This window comes from Agrilus planipennis, unplaced genomic scaffold (assembly GCF_000699045.2).
Source record: "Agrilus planipennis isolate EAB-ADULT unplaced genomic scaffold, Apla_2.0 scaffold66, whole genome shotgun sequence".
Lineage (NCBI taxonomy): Eukaryota > Metazoa > Arthropoda > Insecta > Coleoptera > Buprestidae > Agrilus > Agrilus planipennis.
In genome coordinates, this window is record NW_020438868.1 from 289866 (window position 1) to 309501 (window position 19636).

Below are 19636 nucleotides of genomic sequence, written 5' to 3' on the forward strand. Positions count from 1 at the left end.
ACAAAATGAAATTATTTAATACACACACACACACACACATACATGTATATGCTAGTGTGTGAGACACAATGGAAGGCGGCATTGTTTGATGTCAAAACATTTGCACAGGAACCAGGAACGACGTTGCGCGTCGCGACGAAACTTGTCGACATTACCGACGTTTGCCACTTGCGTTTCCTCTAAACAGGAATCAAAAAGCGAATCCCACATTAGCACAATCAAAGCTGTTGCAATGTATGCGACGTAAAACCCACTGCGGTTACAAATGGTCTGTTTTAAGGAACATTCAGAAGGAAGAACAAAATGTTACCGTTCTTGTCTCATTTTACCCAGTAGTAACCTACATGTTCTTTAACTTACTACGTTTGCTTAGGATACCAAAACTGCACAAAAAGTCTCAGGCTCTTACGTTCATAGTTGCTCTGAGTAAAAGTTCTGCGAGTTTGTCCAACATATATACCCTGTTGTAGTTTCGGATTTTTATTCGACATCGTTGGATTTGTTTACATTATGTTTGCTGATATGTTAAATATAATAAAAGAAATCAATTTAATTGTATATTATAAAGTGGTAAATCGGCGTGAAAACTGAAATCGATAACTCGTCACTATTATCTGGGTTCTTACCCTTACATTTACCCTCTGATGTATCAACTGACATCAGCCTTTAATTAATTTAAGAAGAGCATTCCAAAAAATAATCGAACAGAAATATTATTTTTTGTTACGAAAAATTTGAAGAAGGTATCTAGGAAGTCCGATAAGTCAGGATGGAAGGAGCAGTAGGGATATAAAGCAGAGGATAGCGCAGGGTCGAGTCACCTTCAATAAAAAGATGTCACTTCAATGCTCGCGAACGGTTAATTTAGAAATTCGAAAAAGATGTTGAAGGTGTTTGATTGGAGCGTGGCGCTGTACAGGTGCGACATATGGACAGTGGACGCGGTGGAAAAGAAAAGATTAGAAGCGTTCGAAATGTGGTGCTAAAGGCGAATGATGAGGATACCGTGGATGTATTAGAAAGAATAGGAGAACAGAGGACTCTAGGGAAATCAAGAAAAAATAGAGATGGATTGGTAGGACACCTTCTCAGGCATGAAGGTCTAGTCAGAGGGATATTAGAGGCAGAAACAGAGGAGTAGAGGTAGACCTACATTAAATCACTGTTCGCAAATAGTTAAGGAAGTGGGATGTTCCAGTTTCTTCTAAGCAAATTCGAAAATTAGCTTAGGATAGGAAAGAGTGGAGGTGCGTGTCCAACTAGTCTTAGGGCTGACGACCTTATGATGATGATGATGCATATCATGTTGACAAAAACCTTTTTGAACTGTTATCCTGATGTACGTATTGTTTTTTATGATGCTTCTGTAAAGATATGTAAACTTTTCTGAAGCATTTTTAAGAAGCAATCATACATATGTATGGATGAAGTGTTTAATAGTGCATGCGATTTCAAAATCCGGCTCGTAATATCGGAGATGAATATAAATATTAAATTTAAAGTTGTTTTAGATGCAGCAGAGCGGAATTTATTATTTAGCAGTGTACCTGATGTATTTTAAAAGCAGAACCGTTTCTTTTGAAAGAAAAGTTTTCCAGGATTACACTAATATCTTCTTCCTGATGCGGCAAAACTCTGCTGGAAAAATGCAATGCAAAGATATACTTGCATCTCTTACATTTTATTCTACTCACAACCACTAAGTTTACTTTACAAAAATGACTAGTTGTATTACTTAAAAAAAAAGGACAGACAAACACACGAATGATCCTGTAAGGGTTCCTTTTTTCATTCGGACGTAAGGAACCCTAAAAATGGAAATTAAATTCCTAACGTCTGAAAATATTAACTCATTTTCTGTTACCTACAAATTATGCCACCAACTACTTTCTTTTATAGGTAACTACATCTATTTATTTTAGGTTTGGGCATCTACGAAAAACTCACAATTAGTTTGAACTTAATGAAAATGTCAAAGGATTCATGACACCTTTGTGAACACCTACAGCTGAGTCCGTCCAAATTCGATTGACGATAGTGAATAGCATTTTAATTTAGGCGACATTTTCACGATGTAAACGCAACCCAATATACACCCGAATGGAGATATTTAGACCCAGTCATTTTTCTCATTGGTTTTTTTCAATTTAAAAATACGTAAAATTGAAAATGCTTATAAAAAAAGTACGTACTTTTTTTGTTTTTTTTTTACTTTTAAAGGAAGAACTTACTGACCACCTAAGAATTTTCTTGGTGATCGTGAGTCAAAGGCACTAATAAAGTAGTTAATGAAAGTGGGTGAGAATTACGTGTTAGACAGGCACGTTCAATGAAACAAAAGCAGTAATTGTCGTTTGTTTAATAAGTCGTTCAAAAGACCACTTTAATCGAATTAATTCAGCTACGGTTGAAGACCTGAAGAAAACTGTCAAGAACAATTTGTCAGTTAATGAATTGGTAATTGTTTCGTTGCTGTAGACAAACAGAAGTAGAAATAAGAATCGTTTTAAAACTAAAAATAAAAGTACTTTTATCCTTAAATAGAGAAGCCTTTTTCTGAGCTCTACTTATAATTTTCTTTTTTTAGCTTTTGAGCAAATATAGTAACAATAAGCGAGTATCGTATCAAGTTGATTAAAAATTACAAGAAGCTTCTTCATTGGTTTTCTCATGATGGGAATTGAATTTAGGCAACTTATTAACTCGGCCTTTTGTGTCTACCAACGCCACAAAAAAATCCCCAATCTTATTAGGTACAAGATCAAAGAAAAAGCCAAAACACGAACCTGGAAAATTGGAAGCACTTTTCTTTGTAGTAAAAATTAATTTATCATGACGCTAATGGCAAATTATTCTCCACTAATTATTTTGATTCGGACCGAGAGCGAATAACTCACGCGTACACTCAAATACATTTCAATCTAGTAGAGTAATCATTGTTTGGTTATTGTTTTGGATAATACAATATTGCCATAACGGAAACCTATCAAACGTGAATTTATAGGTCTAACTACCGTGCATGTTTCTGATTAGTCGGTTTGTCATTTTGGGCCATTTGATCGGAAAAAAATCATTCCGAACACAAATTCTGCAACGCTTATGGCCCGTATGATTTTGCAGTTGTTTGATGCCACATAAAAGGACATGCATACATATACAGTACATACAACAATCCTTTGTAATCATTCAATTGATGGTATTTGCTCTTTTGCATCGCAGAACATCCCATTCATCAGTTAGCAATTTCGACAGGAACAATAACTGCAAAGACACTGAACAACACCCAAAAAAGACAAAAAACAGAAGACTGTCAAGTACAAATATGTGTCCATTGTCTTCCAAAGTTTTAGTTTTCCCTGACTCTTTTGGTACAATTCGGCAGTTGTTGAGACATTTAAAAGATTTTTTAAGATTAATTTGAATACATTAAAGTGAATTAATTGTTACCACTACAAATAACTTCAAATTAATGAAAAAAAAATTGGTTCTACTGTTACGTCCTCGCCGGGAGTCGAACTCGGGTCCCTAGCTAAGCTGCAAGGAGTAGCAGCAGCAACAACAAAGATTCTGCGACCTACGTACAGTCTATTTCAATTTGTTAGAATTGTGACCTTGAAGAAATCTGCGCGAAGATAGAAAGAATACACACTAGGAGTGAGCAAGACAGAAATAGTTGGAACAAGCTTGAACGAGCAGAGCTCTCGATGGGCGGGCTTAGGAGGTCGGCTAGAAATGTACAGTACTAGACGAAAATGTTTAGCAATTTCTTAAAACAAAAATGTATATAAATTAACAATAGAAAACAAAGCAAAAGTTTTATAGGTGTATAGAGTGTTAAGTTACTTCACTTGTAATATTTTTTGGCTAAATATGTTTTTAAATGAAGCATATTCTTAAATTTTAACGAGACGGTTTAAATAATTTTGCAAATGGTACTGTACACTTTTGTGTAGTTCTCGCTCGATGATCGGTGGAGAAATGAGCTCCGCAGACAAATATGATTGAATTTGGAATTATGCTACGGCGCATCCTAATAACAGGAAGGGGCATATCTCTAACTTCTTGAAACGAACAGTAGTTAGGTACATATCATTGTGGTAAAAATGAAGTTAAAAATTAATTCACATTAATATATTGAACCATGCAGTTACTGACTTACTATCTAGATTTTTTTTCTCAATTTCCTTTACTTAACTTCATCCATAATAAAAACCTTACCAGCGCTTATTATTCTTATCATGCGTTACACCTTGGACTGTATCTTTCAATTTAATTTCGAAACAGCAAAACAATTGAAATGAACGCTTTACCGAAATGCGTTAATAATTAGGCAGTTCATAAGCTGCTGCAATATGTATGGCTAATTAAAACCGGCTACATAAATATCGAATTATTACATTCACCTGGAACAATATCGGAATACTAAGAGACTAATATCCATTATTATTGTCCACATAAACTTTATTAAAGCCCCAGCAGTTAGAAAATTAATTTTACAGATTTGTGAAATTGGCTGGGGCACGATTCGCCCCCATCGAATTGGGTCCACTTAATTTCCACGCCACAATGCTGCTCGGGTTTCGATTCTTATTAAATATGACCGACATGGGCGTCTCGTGCTATAGAAGCAATTATATTTCGTTAAAAGCCTTTCGGTGGTGGAATAGAGAAAACGATGCAAATTTCCTGAAAGCCAAGGCTGCCACCTCATCAGTAGCACGGTGGGAAAGTACCGTGTTAGAATTTTAATCAGTACATTTCGATAAAAAAGACAGAATGAAATAACGTTGGAAAATAGCAGGCATATGCAACCAATTTTACACCTGAATAGAGATATCGGGTTGTTCGGAAAGTCATTTCGTTTTTTCCCGACAGAGGATTTAATTGTATTCTTTTGCACCCAACTTCACATTTAAGCCGTATAATTTTTATACGCTTTGAGAGCTCATATAGCAAGGCTTGTGTGTGAAAAATTCCAATTAATTCTACGCAGTAGTTTTTGGTTGGTGCCCTTTTAAGTATGGAGAGCGATAAGCAGCATTTTCGACATATCTGACTGTTTTACTACAGAAAGGGTAAAAATGCTGTTAAAGCCAGAAAGAAATTGACTTGATGTCGAAGATGCACCACGTTCGGGAAGGCCGGTTGAAGCTGATAAAGACGCGATAAAGGCATTAGTTGATGTGAACCGGCGAATAACAACATGTGAGATCGGATTGAGGTTAAATTTATCAAATTCAACAGTTTATGACCACTTGAAAGGCCTGGGATTATCCTCGAAGCTCGATGTATGGGTTCCCCATGTTCTCACAGAGTGTCGCCGCATTGACGTCTGCGATTCGCTTCTCAAACGTGACGAAAATGATCCGTTTTTGAAGCGCATCATCACTGGGGACGAAAAATGGGTTGTATACAACAACGTCAAACGCAAGAGGTCATGGAGCAAAAAAGATGAACCGGCTCAAACCATTTCCAAAGCCGATATTCACCAAAAAAAAGTGATGCTGTCTGTTTGGTGGGATTTTAAAGGAATCGTTTTTTTTTGAGCTTTTACCGGATAACACAACGATTAATTCGGAAGTCTACTGTCATCAGCTGGACAAACTGAATGATGCACTTCAACAGAAAAGGTCAGAACTAATCAACAAGAAAGGTGTAGTGTTTCACCAAGACAACGCGAGACCTCACACAAGTTTGGTCACTCGCCAAAAGCTTTTACAGCCTGAATGGGATACAATGCTACACCCACCATATTCTCCAGACCTGGCACCATCGGATTATTATTTTTTCCGGTCACTCCAAAATTTTTTAAACGGTAAAACCTTCACCTCAAATGAGGAGGTCAAAAACCTCCTCGATCAATTTTTTGCCAGCAAAGACCAAAAATTTTATGAGCGTGGAATTATGCTACTACCAGAAAGATGGCAAAAGGTGTTGGACCAGAACGGTCAATATATAATTTAATAAAGTATTTGTTTATTATACGAAAACTGTCTTTCATTTCCACAAAAAAAAACGAAATGACTTTCCGAACAACCCTATATTTAAACCCATCCACGTTTTCTCTTGTTTTTACGTCAAAGTGCTAATTTTTAATTAAAGAGATATTACGTAAACGAAGTAGCGTTGGAAAATAACAAAAGCAATCACAAGAAAAACTGTTTGAAACAAAAAATTATTTTATCTGATTTGAATTCAACAATAAAAACTACCTGGAGTAGGATCGTTTTGGTAGTTTTCGTATTTACTGTACATATTGATAGAAATGATGTTATAATATAGATAATTAAATAAACTAAATTTTTGAATTTCTCAAAAATGGTGAAGGCGCCGGACATTCCTTTTTCTAACTTCAATTTACCACAATTTCGGTTAGTAATTACGACTAAATATCTTAGTGATGTATCTATATGCAGTCCACAACATTTCTAGAAAAGTTTCGTGGACTTCTTTACAGACAACTCGTTCGTTCTCATGGATTTTCTTTCGGTTTCAAGTGAAAAATTGAATTCCCTTTTTAACGAATAAATTTTATCTACTTCTGCAGACGGTTATTATGATTCACATAACACAACAGTGTCCTTACGTGAAAAAGGAGAACATTTTCGTTACGTTTGCGATGGAAGAGCTCGTTATAGCTGACACCAACACATTTTCTTTTCACGAGCAAGCAAGCTCGCGTAGTTGCGGCGTGAACAGTCGTTGTGAATGATGCAGATAGCAACAGGCTTTCCCAGTAAAGGCATGGAAAACCACTTATTAACATTAGCTGGTCTTTTTCTGTTTTTTTTTTGCGTCGGTCGCATCGCGTTTTCAAAATTCAATTAATTAAGTAGAGGACGACTGTATCTATTAATGCACGCGACATGTATAGCGACAATGGCAGAGGGAAACATCCCCTTTTCCTTTCACAGCTGTAGTAGATAGGTGCGATTTACCGATAATCATTTCATTAGCGAAAGAGTTTGATATGAGATAAGAGACAACACAAAAGATCCGGAAAAGACATTACTTAGCAAAAGAAAAATTAATAGGTACGTTTTAGTTTCGTTGAAGAAGATAAACATTAGCGCCACGAAAGTTATTTTCTAGTTGCACTTAACAATAATTTGTCTAAACGATAACACTTATCGATAGCGATTGTTGATCGCGATTTCAAGCTTGTTAGTTGTTGTTGTGATCGGTATAAGATAGGTGGATTTTTTTAATCATTAATCATACTGATTCATGTATTAAGCAAGTTCTTGAGCATCAAGCGCCATCTATAAATATACAGTACTAATTACCTGTTTTGCAAGATCTCAATTTAAGCTTGATGTTTAATATCATGTTAAGTGGCAGTATTTTCTATCTATAGATAACTATTTATAACTGCTGCATTTCTTATTGGTTGACATGGCCCTACAAAGGTCATGTACTAGCCAAATTGAATAAAATACTACAATTTTCACTGCGCGAAAGGATCAACCACAGATTTTCGTGGTTTCTTAATTTTTATTGTTGTTATTTCAGTAATTCACCCGCTCATATTAGCCCTGACCAAACCTTCCACCGGGGTTGGTTACCCGATCTCCAGTTTAGTTACTCAGGTTACCGGAGTTAGCCAACGTGGAGGCCAGAGTCGGATTTGAGTAGGAGAGGCTGAGTGATTGTAACGGGAAACCCAATCATATATTAGACGCATCACTACTCCTTTTAACTCCTTGTTATCAAAATCTGAAAATCACGGGTTTTCTTTGTAATATCTTGTAAAATTCGTCTAAAATATTACATTGCCTGGATCATCATCATCTGTAAAAAGGGCTGCCCATAAATTACGTAACATTAATTGGAAAAAGGGGAGAATCCATCCGATGGGAGGAAGTTATGGTTCGCATTACAAGACATTTAAGAATTAATTTAAAATTGAATTATTATTGTAAATTAAAAAACATTTTTTTTATTGAATCCTAAAACAGTTACGTAGTTTATGTGCACCCTTTTAGTACATTTACCTGAAACAAAAAACAAATACAACTAATTTTGCAAAATAATATAAATTTTCATTGGTTCAATAGGATGTTAGAAGTGTCATAAGAAAGATAACAAAAATTATTTTGCAATTAAATTTAGTTGCAAGGATTTTTAAACTGGATTATAAAGTATTACTTAATTTTTGTTACGAACAAAATATTATATTAAGTAATTTAAGTCATACACGTAAAAGAAAAGAAAGTAATACAAATTTGTTAAATAATTTTAAAGCATCATCTACACCTTTAATTTGTACAAAGTTTACCCTAAAAAAAGCTTTGCTACAACCCATATCCGTTCTTGGAATAGTCTCTTACATGAATATACATATTGTTTAGAAATTCATACAGATACATGACATTTAAATGGAGAGCGTGGCTCGCAATATAAAATACATTGAGGGTATGATTCAATTTATTAGAGGGTCTCAAAGTTTCAAAGGTAAGAATGCTTTGACTGGGAACTATACGGTAATGGAATAGATTAGATTTAGCTCGTGATCGATGCCAAGTAGACCCAGGGTATGCGGAATAGTAATTCAATAAATAAAATTAGGGGAGTCTGACGTGTAATAATAATATTAATACATATACTGCCAAAAATCATGTATTCCACGATTATTTCCTTCACATCTTAGGGATAAAACAATGACTAATTTTTGATTCAATTCTACGTCGATATTTCTTCGAAATTAATGCCGTCTTTCTTTGTTCTGTTGTTGATTAGTAGAAAAAAGTTTCGAATTCAACGGCCTATTTCCTTCAAATTCGTTATTATTCACTTTCTTTGGCCCCAGTACCTATTATGTATTTAAATTAGTCTATTTTTAACAGCGAAAGCCAAATTTATTCTATCAGCCTATCTTCTGAAACTCGTTTTTTTTGTAGCTAATTGTAGTATTTCATTGAGTTTGGCTAGTACGTGACCTTTGTAGAGCCCAGAGATATGCAAAACGGTTTTTTAAAAGTATTTAAATACAAAGTGGAAATACTTTTTTGGTTTGTTATTTCAAATGTAAAATACAAAATAGATTATCCTTTTGTATTTTAAATGGTAAATGTAAAATACGTATTTTCAAAATACTTTTTTGTAGTACCTATTTAATTTTCTACTTTCACTTAAGTGTAAAATATTTTTTAAGAAAACCTTGCAGGCATTTTCTCATTTTTTAAATATTAGAGTTTTTCTAGACTAATAGTAATGTTTGCATTATATCACCAGCTGTGGAGATTGAGTATGCTTCATATTTTTTTCTTTGAAGTGATTGAGATATAGTTTTTATATCTTTATGTTATAGTTTCTTCAGTTCAGGAACAAATAATTCTTCTGCTTCCTTATTTACCTTTGTGTTATAGTATATTTAGCGTGAAAGATCAGAGCCAAAATAGGGTTGCAAATAATTTTATTGATGTAAAATCAATATCAATCATTTTATATCAAAATATTTGCAACCCCATTTTGTTTCCGATATTTTATACATTGTAATTAGAGAAAGACATGGAATCCATACTTTCATTAGTTTTGGCATCTTCTAATAAGTGAAGTTTTTCGAATCGTTTTCTAAGAATTTTGGATTATAGGCATTTATTAGCACACCACAATATCAAGAATTCAATATTCATAGAATTTTGTAGTTAATCGTCAAAGGTACGATAAGTGGTGATTTGGCAGGTGCTGATATCAATTTGGAACTTTAAAATTCCATGGACCATGACTTAGACCCTGGAAAACAATATCGATCCACTATTTCAGATTATCCATTTCCAATGAGTTTAGAATTTTTCGGGCTCTCTTCAGTTAAAGAATTAGAAGACATTAATGTCCCTTTTTTGAGCTTCTAATATCTTCAATGACCAATGTGACCAACATTCATTAATTATTTTATATAATGTTTGATCGACGATAGTAGCAAAAATGTATTTTGCATTTCACAAGTATAAAATACATTTGGAAAAGTATTTTAATTAAAATACAAATGTTTTTCTCGAAAAATTATTTAAATGCAAGATAAAAATATGTATTTTTTATTTTGTATTTGCATATTAAATGCAAGTATTTCAAATAAATCACATCTCTGTCCTTTTGCAACCGAGTTCTAGTATTAGTTAAGTGAAAATCAAATGCAACCGGGGTTCGTTGGTTCGAACTTTAGGCCTTCGACTTTCAGTTTCAGGACCGCGACTGATGACGATAATTGACATGTTCAATTCGCATCCGGACGTCAACGTCTCTACCAACGCTGTCCGGTATACGGTATACGGCATAAGCGACCCCCGAGTGGAATCACCACTGCCAAGGTGCTCCATCATCGATAATTCATATGCATCGCGCATCCACTGCACCAGATACAACATAAACCACGGAGGGACGGACGGAGGCGGTCGAATGACCTACACGGATACAATATATCACTGCGGGAGTCGTTCTGCGGCCGAAACGTCGTTTCCATAATCGCTATGTTTACGTCGACGGTAATAGGAAAGCATGAGACTGATAATGCTGATTTATGGCCAATTTTTGCAAGCTGCAATATGTTGCGAATAATCCGGTTCAATCGTGGACCGTTCGCCGCAAGCATTGCCATGCTAAATAGCGAACATTAGCACAACCGATAATAAATCTACTACTCTACATATATCCTGCACTCATAGCCAACTAGAAGTTTACTGCTTCCAAAGTTTTCTTTTATTGGAATAGAAACAAGCGATTACGGACCTAAACACTGGCCGGCGCATCGGTTTTGCATACTAAACGCAACACAAATTAACCCTTGCACGACAAGATGATCCAGACTATCTTCTTGGATTTATTGTTATCTTAAAACAAATGGCCTATATCTGCGCTTTTTTTATAAAGTCACATATGCGCATTTCACACGACAAATAATAGGCTCTTGCAAAAATTTTATTTCCAAATTTGGAGAAAAAATCAATACGTATGGGAACAGAGACTGTAATATTGACTAGATAAATCTTAAATATTTTGATGTATGACGAATTTTTCATTAAAAAGTAAAAAGTAGGTACTTATAGTGAAAAATTCTTCAAGCTTCTCCAAAAAACCAAGTACAGCCCATTTCAATTTGTTAGAATTGTGACCTTGAAGAAATCTGCGCGAAGATAGAAAGAATACACACTAGGCGTGAGCAAGACAGAAATAGTTGGAACGAGCTTGAACGAGCAGAGCTCTCGATGGGCGGTCTTAGGAGATCGGCTAGAACTGTACAGTGCTAGACGAAAATGTTTAGCAATTCTTAAAACAAAAATGTATATAAATTAACAATAGAAAACAAAGCAAAAGTTGTATAGGTGTGTAGAGCGTTAAATTAATTCACTTGTTATTATTTTTGGCTAAATATGCTTTTAAATAAAGCATATTCTTAAATTTTAACGAGGCAGTTTAAATAATTTTGCGAATGGTACTGTACACTTTTGTTTAGTTCTCGCTCGATGATCGGTGGAGAAATGAGACAAATATGATTGAAATTGGAATTATGCTACGGCGCATCCTAATAAAAGGAAAGGGCATATCTCTAACTTCTTGAAACGAACAGTACATATTTTCGACCTTGTACTTTTTGATTTTACTGTGTCCCGAAAGCAAGAAAGCGAGCGATATGAATAAATCTTTTTTGTCGTTGTTGGAACAATCGACGACAGTTTTTACCGGTTCGAAATAGCTTCCAAATAGCTACCATTATTTACGCGAATAGTTGGCTTTGTTTCGGAAAAATCTATAAATAAAACATTCCGATCGCGCGGTTCTTATTCTGCTCGCGACAGATGTGCAGTTTGCCGTATTGATTACAGAATAGCAAATCCCCCACTAAAATCAAACGGATTATCCCCAAAAGACCAAATGGATATGAATTATTTAGTTGGCGTGTCAGATGCAATTGGCTTCCTCCGTTTTACGCTCCGTGTTGAGGTCGTAGTTGTTACTGGTTATGGATTTATTGGTTGCGGCATCTTCCAACTTTTCCGTCTTTGGAGATTAACTACTTTACAATAGGTATCAATTACAGCAACAACAAAACCACAAAAAGTAGATACCAACGGTCTAAGACCATCTTTTAGCAACGAACTATTAATACATCTAAAATGCAAACTGCAGCAGGAATCATAAAATTTACACTCGCTAGTCATCTTGGGATTTCCCGAGAGTGCGGTAATTATATTAGGCTAACTTAGGTTGGGTCAGATTATAATCAAACAGCATCATACCCTTTTGATCGTTGATATACCCAAAAAGTAATTTCCTAACTTTTTCTTTTCCGCCGCGCCCATCGTCCACGTTTTGCACTCGTGCAGAGTCGTGCTCCAAACGTATGTACAATATTTTTTGAATTTCTATTGCAAAATTATGACTTACAATATTTATTTTCACACAACAGGTAAATGTGAATTGAACTCAATCATTTTTATTTATCTAAACACATAACCATACTGATTACATAGCAATTTATACTTAATAGTACAGTTCTCTATCGGCCCACCCGCCTGGTTTGGCCCTAATTAATTTCTTCCTCACTTCGTCGAATATTATAATCAATATACCAAACGGGATAGACGGCATAACAAAATACCAACTGACGAATTCGAACTGGAGAACATGCTTCATGGCAGGAGTATAAACGAAGAGGCCTGCCGTTGCTAATACGAAAAAGATACTCAAGTTTAGGCACCAATTGGACATTCCCTGCTGGAAGATAGAAAGCCTTCTTGTTTTGCATACTATCAGATCGGCGATTTGCGTGACTACCATTGTCAGATACGAGACAGCAAAGCCTCTCCTTTGAAGGGTCATTCTTTCCTCATATGTCCACTCTATTCCGTATGAGTCCTTCACATCGTTCAGTACCTTGTTGTCCCACACATCTCTAATAAATAGGTGGATACATAAAAGTAAGGGGGATTTTTCTTGTTTAATATTTTTCAGGTTAGAAATGAAGAGGTATTAGAAACAGTAGGAGTACAGAGGACTCTATGGAAGTCAACAAGAAATAGACGAGATAGAGGTTGGTAGGACACCTTCTCAGGCATGAAGGTCTAGTCAGAGACATATTAGAGGAGGAAACGGAAGTTAGGAGGGGTAGAGGTAGACATATATTAGAATAGTGTTCGCAAATAGTTAAGGATGTGGGCTGTTCTAGTTTTAGGGAAATGCGAAGATTAGCTCAGGATAGGAAAGAGTGGAGGTGCGTGTCCAACCAGTCTTAGGACTGAAGACCTTATGATGATGAATATTTTTCAGGAAAACTGGAGATTAAAACTAACCAATTTAATTTTTGAAATTTTACCAGGCTTCCGGCAGAAGCACCGCCCCTTCTGTTTTTAGCTTGAGAAATGATTTGTGTTGTACAGTTAACAGAAGGTTTCGTTACATTTGCTAACGATGAGCAGAAGGAAAAGAAGTTTTAATTACTTTCGGTTTACTTTCTCATAGCCTGTTTCTCTCGCTAATTGACGGACCGGTTCTGCTAGAAGCCGAATATTCGAATAAACTTTTGTTTTATTTTTCTTCCGTCCAAGTCTCGCATGTTGACTGACTGATTAACTCGCAGCGTATTGTTATCTCCAGTTTCTGCCACTGAATGTCAACTTCAACAAAAATCTATATTTTTTAAAGAGAAAAACTTTCAACCGATTTGATATTTTGACATTATACAGGACTTGCATACTTAATTGGGAGCACTTTTTATCAGACAAACAATAGGGCGACAAAACAGACTCGAATGGAATATATCAATTTGAATTGTAAGGCCCGCGAAGAATAAGCTACAAATAGTAGTAAATACCTGATTCCCATAAGACTGCGAATATGCCATCCATGCATAGACATCATGATAAAAAAGCAGCTCATAGTGGCAAAAGTCTGTATCAGTCCGATTTGAAAATAAGCATACACAATGAGCCTCCAGGTGACTAATTTATCCTCTTTGTAATTTCTTGGCTTTCTAAGCATAATATCAGCTTCAGCTTTTTCATAAGCCAAAGCAATAGAAGGCCACAGATCCGTTCCAATATCGATTGCAATGATCGCTATGATGCTTAGAGCCTGCGGGATTCCGCAACATACGAACAGAACGAAGGGCACGCATTCAGGAACGTTCGAAGTCAACAGGAATGCGATGCTCTTTTTCAAATTATCAAAGATCAGTCGACCTTCTTCGATTCCGATAACTATCGAAGCAAAGTTGTCGTCCATCAGGATCATATCAGCTGCTTCTTTTGCCACATCGGTTCCAGTTATTCCCATTGCTATGCCTGATTAAATTATAGATATAGGTATAATAAAGGATCGGAGAATTGTAGCCGAGGGGAAGGAAATCTCTCAAGGGAGGACGCATAGTATCTAGATGTTACTGGCTGCTACTCTGCAGAAAGGATGGCCAATAGAACCTAGGCATCTACCACCTTAACTGATTTCCCTTTAAGAGCTTCCTTCTCGCTGCTTTACATTCCAATATCTGTAAATTAAATATCAAAAAGAAGAGCAACAACACGTTCTGTCGAAATTTTCATCAGAACATTCCGACAGGATACCGAAGCTGCTCCTGGTTTACAGGAGACAAGACATTAAAGAACTGCAGCTCCCATCAAGCAGACAGCTACTGGTGGCAAGATGACATTGTTAATTAAAAAGGACCCCTTCAAAAATTAGTGAACCCACAGGATGTAAACGTCTTTAAGATAGGAAACTAACCAATGTTGGCTTTTTTCAGCGCAGGTGCATCGTTAACCCCGTCCCCCGTTACTGCAACGATGTATCCGTTCTGTTGAAACGCTTCGACAATTCGAAGTTTCTGTTGCGGACTGGTCCGGGCGAATACTATCTCCTGATACGAGTTCACTAATACCATCAGTTCTTCGGCGTTCAGTTGCCGTAGGTCGTTCCCCGTTACAATTATATGAGACGGTATGTCGCTCTCCACGTCGTTCTGTAGTACAGCAGTCAAATCATCGGTCGATGTGAGGAAATTGGGACTGTTGCCATCGGTTAATATCCCGACGTTCTTGGCAACCGCGGCCGCCGTTACAGGATGATCACCAGTGACCTGTATTTGAAACATGGATCTGTAGTGATTGGTCAGGTTTAATTGAAACGAGTTTACCATAATTACTCTAATTCCCGCAGATTTACATCTGGCAACGGCATCAGGTACGTTGGGCCGTGGCGGGTCAAGGAAAGACATTAACCCAACAAATCTCAAGTTGTTTATCGGAATGTTTTTACTTGTAAATTCGAAATTCGGTGGATATTGTTGAGAAGGTAGCTGAGAATCACAGAAACCAAGAACTCGCTCGCCCATTTCCCCCAGGTTTCGAACAGAGGCCTCAAGGCTCTTTTTTATGGTTGCCGTCATGGCAACTTCTGCACTACCGTCATAGTAAGTCGAACAAAAGTTCAGTATTCGTTCGGGGGCACCTTTTAGTACCAAAAGAAATTGATTATCTTTCTTCAAATGAACAGAGACTTGGTATTTAATGGATGAGTTGAAGGGAATTTCGAAAACCTGGAATTTATTACGATGCAAAATAGTTTCGTTAAATAATAATTAGTTGTCGATAACCTTTGGCTTGTCTAGTTTCATTTGTACGGTCTTTCCGGTTATCTTCTCCACAAACTTGAGAACCGCTATTTCAGTAGCGTCCCCATTAGCCTCCCTTTTATCAATTGGGACATTCTCTTGTCCAGGTTTAAATTCCGCGCGACTGCACAGAGTAGCTACTCTACAAAGGGCCGCGAGCCCTTCACTTTTCTTGTTGAGATAAGCCTGATTGTTCAAGACACCGTGGATGATTGTATCAAAAAAAACATGACTAACCTGAATACGATTACTAACATTAAATTATTTATCGAAAAAGAACGACAACGAAAAGAAAAAAACGCTAACCATCATCCTATTTTGAGTTAACGTGCCAGTTTTGTCGGAACATATGACAGACGTGGAGCCTAGAGTCTCTATGGCTTGTAGATTTTTTATTGCACAGTTTTTCGTTTTCATTCGTTTTGCCGTAAGGGATAAACAGGCGGTCATGGTGATAAGAAGAGATTCTGGAATGTTGGCAATCACAATGCCTATAAAGTACAGTAGGGCTTGAAATATGTTGTAGCCTATTGCAAGTGAAGCCACAAAAAAGATTATACCTACAACGAATAGATTTCTGATTAATAGTTTTTACCATTGGGCCTAGTGGTCGATAGTATTGGGTTGTTCGGAAAGTCATTTCGTTTTTTCCCGACAGAGGATTTAATTGTATTCTTTTGTACCCAACTTCACATTTAAGCCGTATAATTTTTAGCCAAAAGCTTTTACAGCTTGAATGGGATACAATGCTACACCCACCATATTCTCCAGACCAGGCACCATCGGATTATTATTTTTTCCGGTCACTCCAAAATTTTTTAAACGGTAAAACCTTCACCTCAAATGAGGAGGTCAAAAACCTCCTCGATCAATTTTTTGCCAGCAAAGACCAAAAATTTTATGAGCGTGGAATTATGTACCAGAAAGATGGCAAAAGGTGTTGGACCAGAACGGTCAATATATAATAAAGTATTTGTTTATTATACGATAACTGTCTTTCATTTCCACAAAAAAAACGAAATGACTTTCCGAACAACCCTATAGAAAAGTAAATGTTTGTACCGATAGCAAAAGCTATGATGGTAATGGCATGTACAAATCTCTTTAGATCTTTTTTGATCTCTGTTTCTTGGGTTTCAATTCCAGTTGTTAATGAAGCGATCCTTCCCATCGCTGTTTTGTCTCCGGTGGCTATAACTACCCCTTTGCCAGTTCCCTGTACCACAAATGTTCCGAAGAACGCGAGATTCTCTGTTTCCATTGGATTTATATCGGTCAAATCGGGCGACTTTCCGACTGGCTTCGATTCACCAGTTAGTGCACTATTTTCAACGGCAAGATCTGACCAAGAAAAACAACGACAGAATAGAGCGTCGCGTCGCGTCGCGTCGAGAGAGATAAAAAAATATTACCCTGAACCTCAAGTATGCGAACATCTGCCGGCACAACGTTTCCCATACTAAATTTAACGATATCGCCCACAACCAATTCTTCAGCCGGAAGAGTGATTTCATTCCCTTCTCTAATGACAGTCGCTTGCTTCGGTACGATATTGGCAAATCCTTCAATAACCTTTATACTCTGAACCTCCTGGATGAATCCGTAACCACCCGTTACAATCACAACAATCAGAAGAAGAATGCCTGTTAAATCCGTATTAGGTATTGATGTTAGCGGAAATGTATGAAATCTCTAGGAAATGTGTATAATTCCTAAAATCGGCCGGAAATGTGTAAAATAAATTATATAAGAAACCTATACATTTCCTAAATAGCAATCGGAAATGTATTACAGGTAGGTAATACTGAATAGGTAGAATAATCTAACAGCAAACACGATGACCTTGAATTTTTAGTATGTTTTAGAGGTGATAATGTACCATATCATGTCAGCCCGCCTCATACAATTCCTAGGAAATGTATACATTTCCCAGGATCATTATAATCATCATCATAAGGTCTTCAGCCCTAAGACTGGTTGGACATGTACCTCCACTCCTTCCTATCTTGAGCTAAACTTCGCATTTCCCTAAAACTAGAACAGCCCACATTCTTAACTATTTGCGAACAGTAATCTAATCTAGGTCTACCTCTACCTCTACCCCTCCTAACTCCTGTTTCTGCCTCTAATATGTCTCTGACTAGACTTTCATGCCTGAGAAGGTGTCCTACCAACCTATCTCTCCTATTTTTTATTGACTTCCATAGAGCCCTCTGTTCTCCTATTCTTTCCAATACCTCTTTATTTCTAACCTTTTCTACCCACGATATCCTCATCATCCGCATATAACACCACATTTCGAACGCTTCTAACCTTTCCTTTTCCGCCGCTCCCACTGTCCATGTTTCACACCCGTACAACGCCGTGTTCCAAACATACACCTTTAACAACCTTTTTCGAATTTCTAAATTAAACGTTCGCGAGCATAGAAGTGACTTTTTATTAAAGGCGACCTAGGATATGTGTGCATTAAAAAATCTTTGAAACAATATTTCATACATTTCCTAAATAGCCTAGGAATTGTATACATTTCCTAGGAACTGTAGATTTCATAAATTTCCGATAACATTGATATAAACAGGAGGCTTCGTTTCGTCATCATACCCATATACAGTTTATCCTCGGCCACACTAGGATCGGACGTACGGGCGACAGCGTATCCAATAAAACACATAATAGATCCCATCCATAGTAAAGATGAGAAACCCCCAAAGAAGTTATGGAAAAGTACAGACCATTTTGATATTGCAGCGTTAGGCACTAAACAATTAGGGCCGTATTTTTTGAGGCGATCATCGGCTTCATCAATCGTCAAACCAGTTTTACGATTGGTTCTGAGTCTAAAAATGGTATCGAAATAGAAACTTTGAGCTTGATTCCCATTATTTTCCATGTACAATATCTTACTTTTCCAACAAAACCTTCAATTCTATTATATGATCTTCGGTCGTGTATTCCGCTTTGTCTCTCTCTATTTCCTCGAGATCTTTCTCTTTGACTATAGTCTTCGAGTACTGAACTCTCCCGCTGGAAGAAGTCCTTACTGACACTCGGGTTCTCGTTCTCTTAAACATCTTGGCTTACGTAAAGCTAATCATGTGTTAATAAGTTTAAGTGACGTTTAATTTTTTTGTTTCGTTTCGAGGATGGACTTCTAGATATTCATAAAACAAGTAGTCGATTAAGTAATCACTACATAGTATAAAACAAAGTCGCTTTCCCGCTGTCTGTCCCTATTTTTGCTAAAATCTTTAAAACCACGCAACGGATTTTGATGCGTTTTTTTTTAATAGATAGAGTGATTCAAGAGGAAGGTTTATATGTATAATACATGCATGATATAGTAGTTAAACACTGATAATAATTTTAGAGGTTTCTAATGTGATGTCGTAAATAAACACATTTTTTGCGCTTACATTGCAAACGCTGGCTGAACCCTACGGGATAGATCAAAATAATGTACTACAGTATTGTACATCTTAAAAAGGTCTACAATAAAGTCCGTGATGGTATATGTCTATCTCTTAGGGATAACCCACAATAACCATTTTTTATCCTTTACTTTTTATGAGAAATAATGGCTTATTTACGAAGCGATTTTAAGCAATACAGCATTAATCCTCATGCAATTAAGTATTTTTAAATACATTGTGCATTTAATATAGATCAATATGTCCCTTTACAACATGTAATTTAAATGAATATTTTCGAAGATATTACAGATTTAAAATGCAGGGACATAGCGGTTGCGGCGGTACCGGCCGGGAGGCCGGTTTGTATTGTCTAATGACAAAAAAACTGTGAATGTTGTATATAAAGACATTCTGTAGTATATTTAGTATGTTCAGGGGGTATCTTTTGAAGATTTCCCCTTTTCGATAATAATCTAAACAAAACAAAAATATATTTAGTATCAGCATTGCACCCGTGCGAAGCTGGGGCGGGTCACTAGTAATAAATATAACTAAAAATTTGTTGGTGTTCGTCCCGATTCATGACGAGAGAAAATCGAAGAAGACGCAATGGGATATC

General features: G+C 36.5%; 2 protein-coding genes across 2 annotated transcripts in view; both read right to left on the bottom strand.

Annotated features, from left to right (window-relative positions):
* Positions 1 to 7675, bottom strand: part of LOC108734702 (protein spaetzle-like) — a 29476-nt gene extending 21801 nt beyond the window's left edge. Inside the window, exon 1 of the mRNA XM_025976476.1 lies at positions 6587 to 7675. Coding sequence (XP_025832261.1) covers positions 6587 to 6766 — 180 coding nt within the window. The 5' untranslated portion in view covers positions 6767 to 7675. The remainder of the gene's footprint in view (positions 1 to 6586) is intronic.
* Positions 7676 to 12480: 4805 nt separating this feature from the next.
* On the bottom strand, positions 12481 to 18742 carry LOC108734671 (sodium/potassium-transporting ATPase subunit alpha-like). Its single transcript, XM_018466317.1, has 10 exons — positions 18512 to 18742; positions 18209 to 18444; positions 17017 to 17247; positions 16667 to 16945; positions 15911 to 16164; positions 15587 to 15841; positions 15128 to 15529; positions 14719 to 15070; positions 13811 to 14279; positions 12481 to 12892 (listed from the first exon to the last, which is right to left on the bottom strand). The coding sequence occupies exons 1-10, from the start codon at positions 18676 to 18678 to the stop codon at positions 12481 to 12483; spliced, it is 3057 nt and encodes a 1018-aa protein (XP_018321819.1). The 5' UTR covers positions 18679 to 18742.
* Positions 18743 to 19636: the final 894 nt, after the last annotated feature.

Excerpts from the sequence above, each read along its gene's own strand:
- LOC108734671 (XM_018466317.1), bottom strand. The coding sequence starts at position 18,678 with ATGTTTAAGAGAACGAGAACCCGAGTGTCAGTAAGGACTTCTTCCAGC. Across the intron at positions 16,946-17,016 it reads TCGCATACTTGAGGTTCAGG|ATCTTGCCGTTGAAAATAGT; the intron begins GTAATATTTTTT and ends TTTCTTGGTCAG. Across the intron at positions 12,893-13,810 it reads CGCAGTCTTATGGGAATCAG|AGATGTGTGGGACAACAAGG; the intron begins GTATTTACTACT and ends CCTATTTATTAG.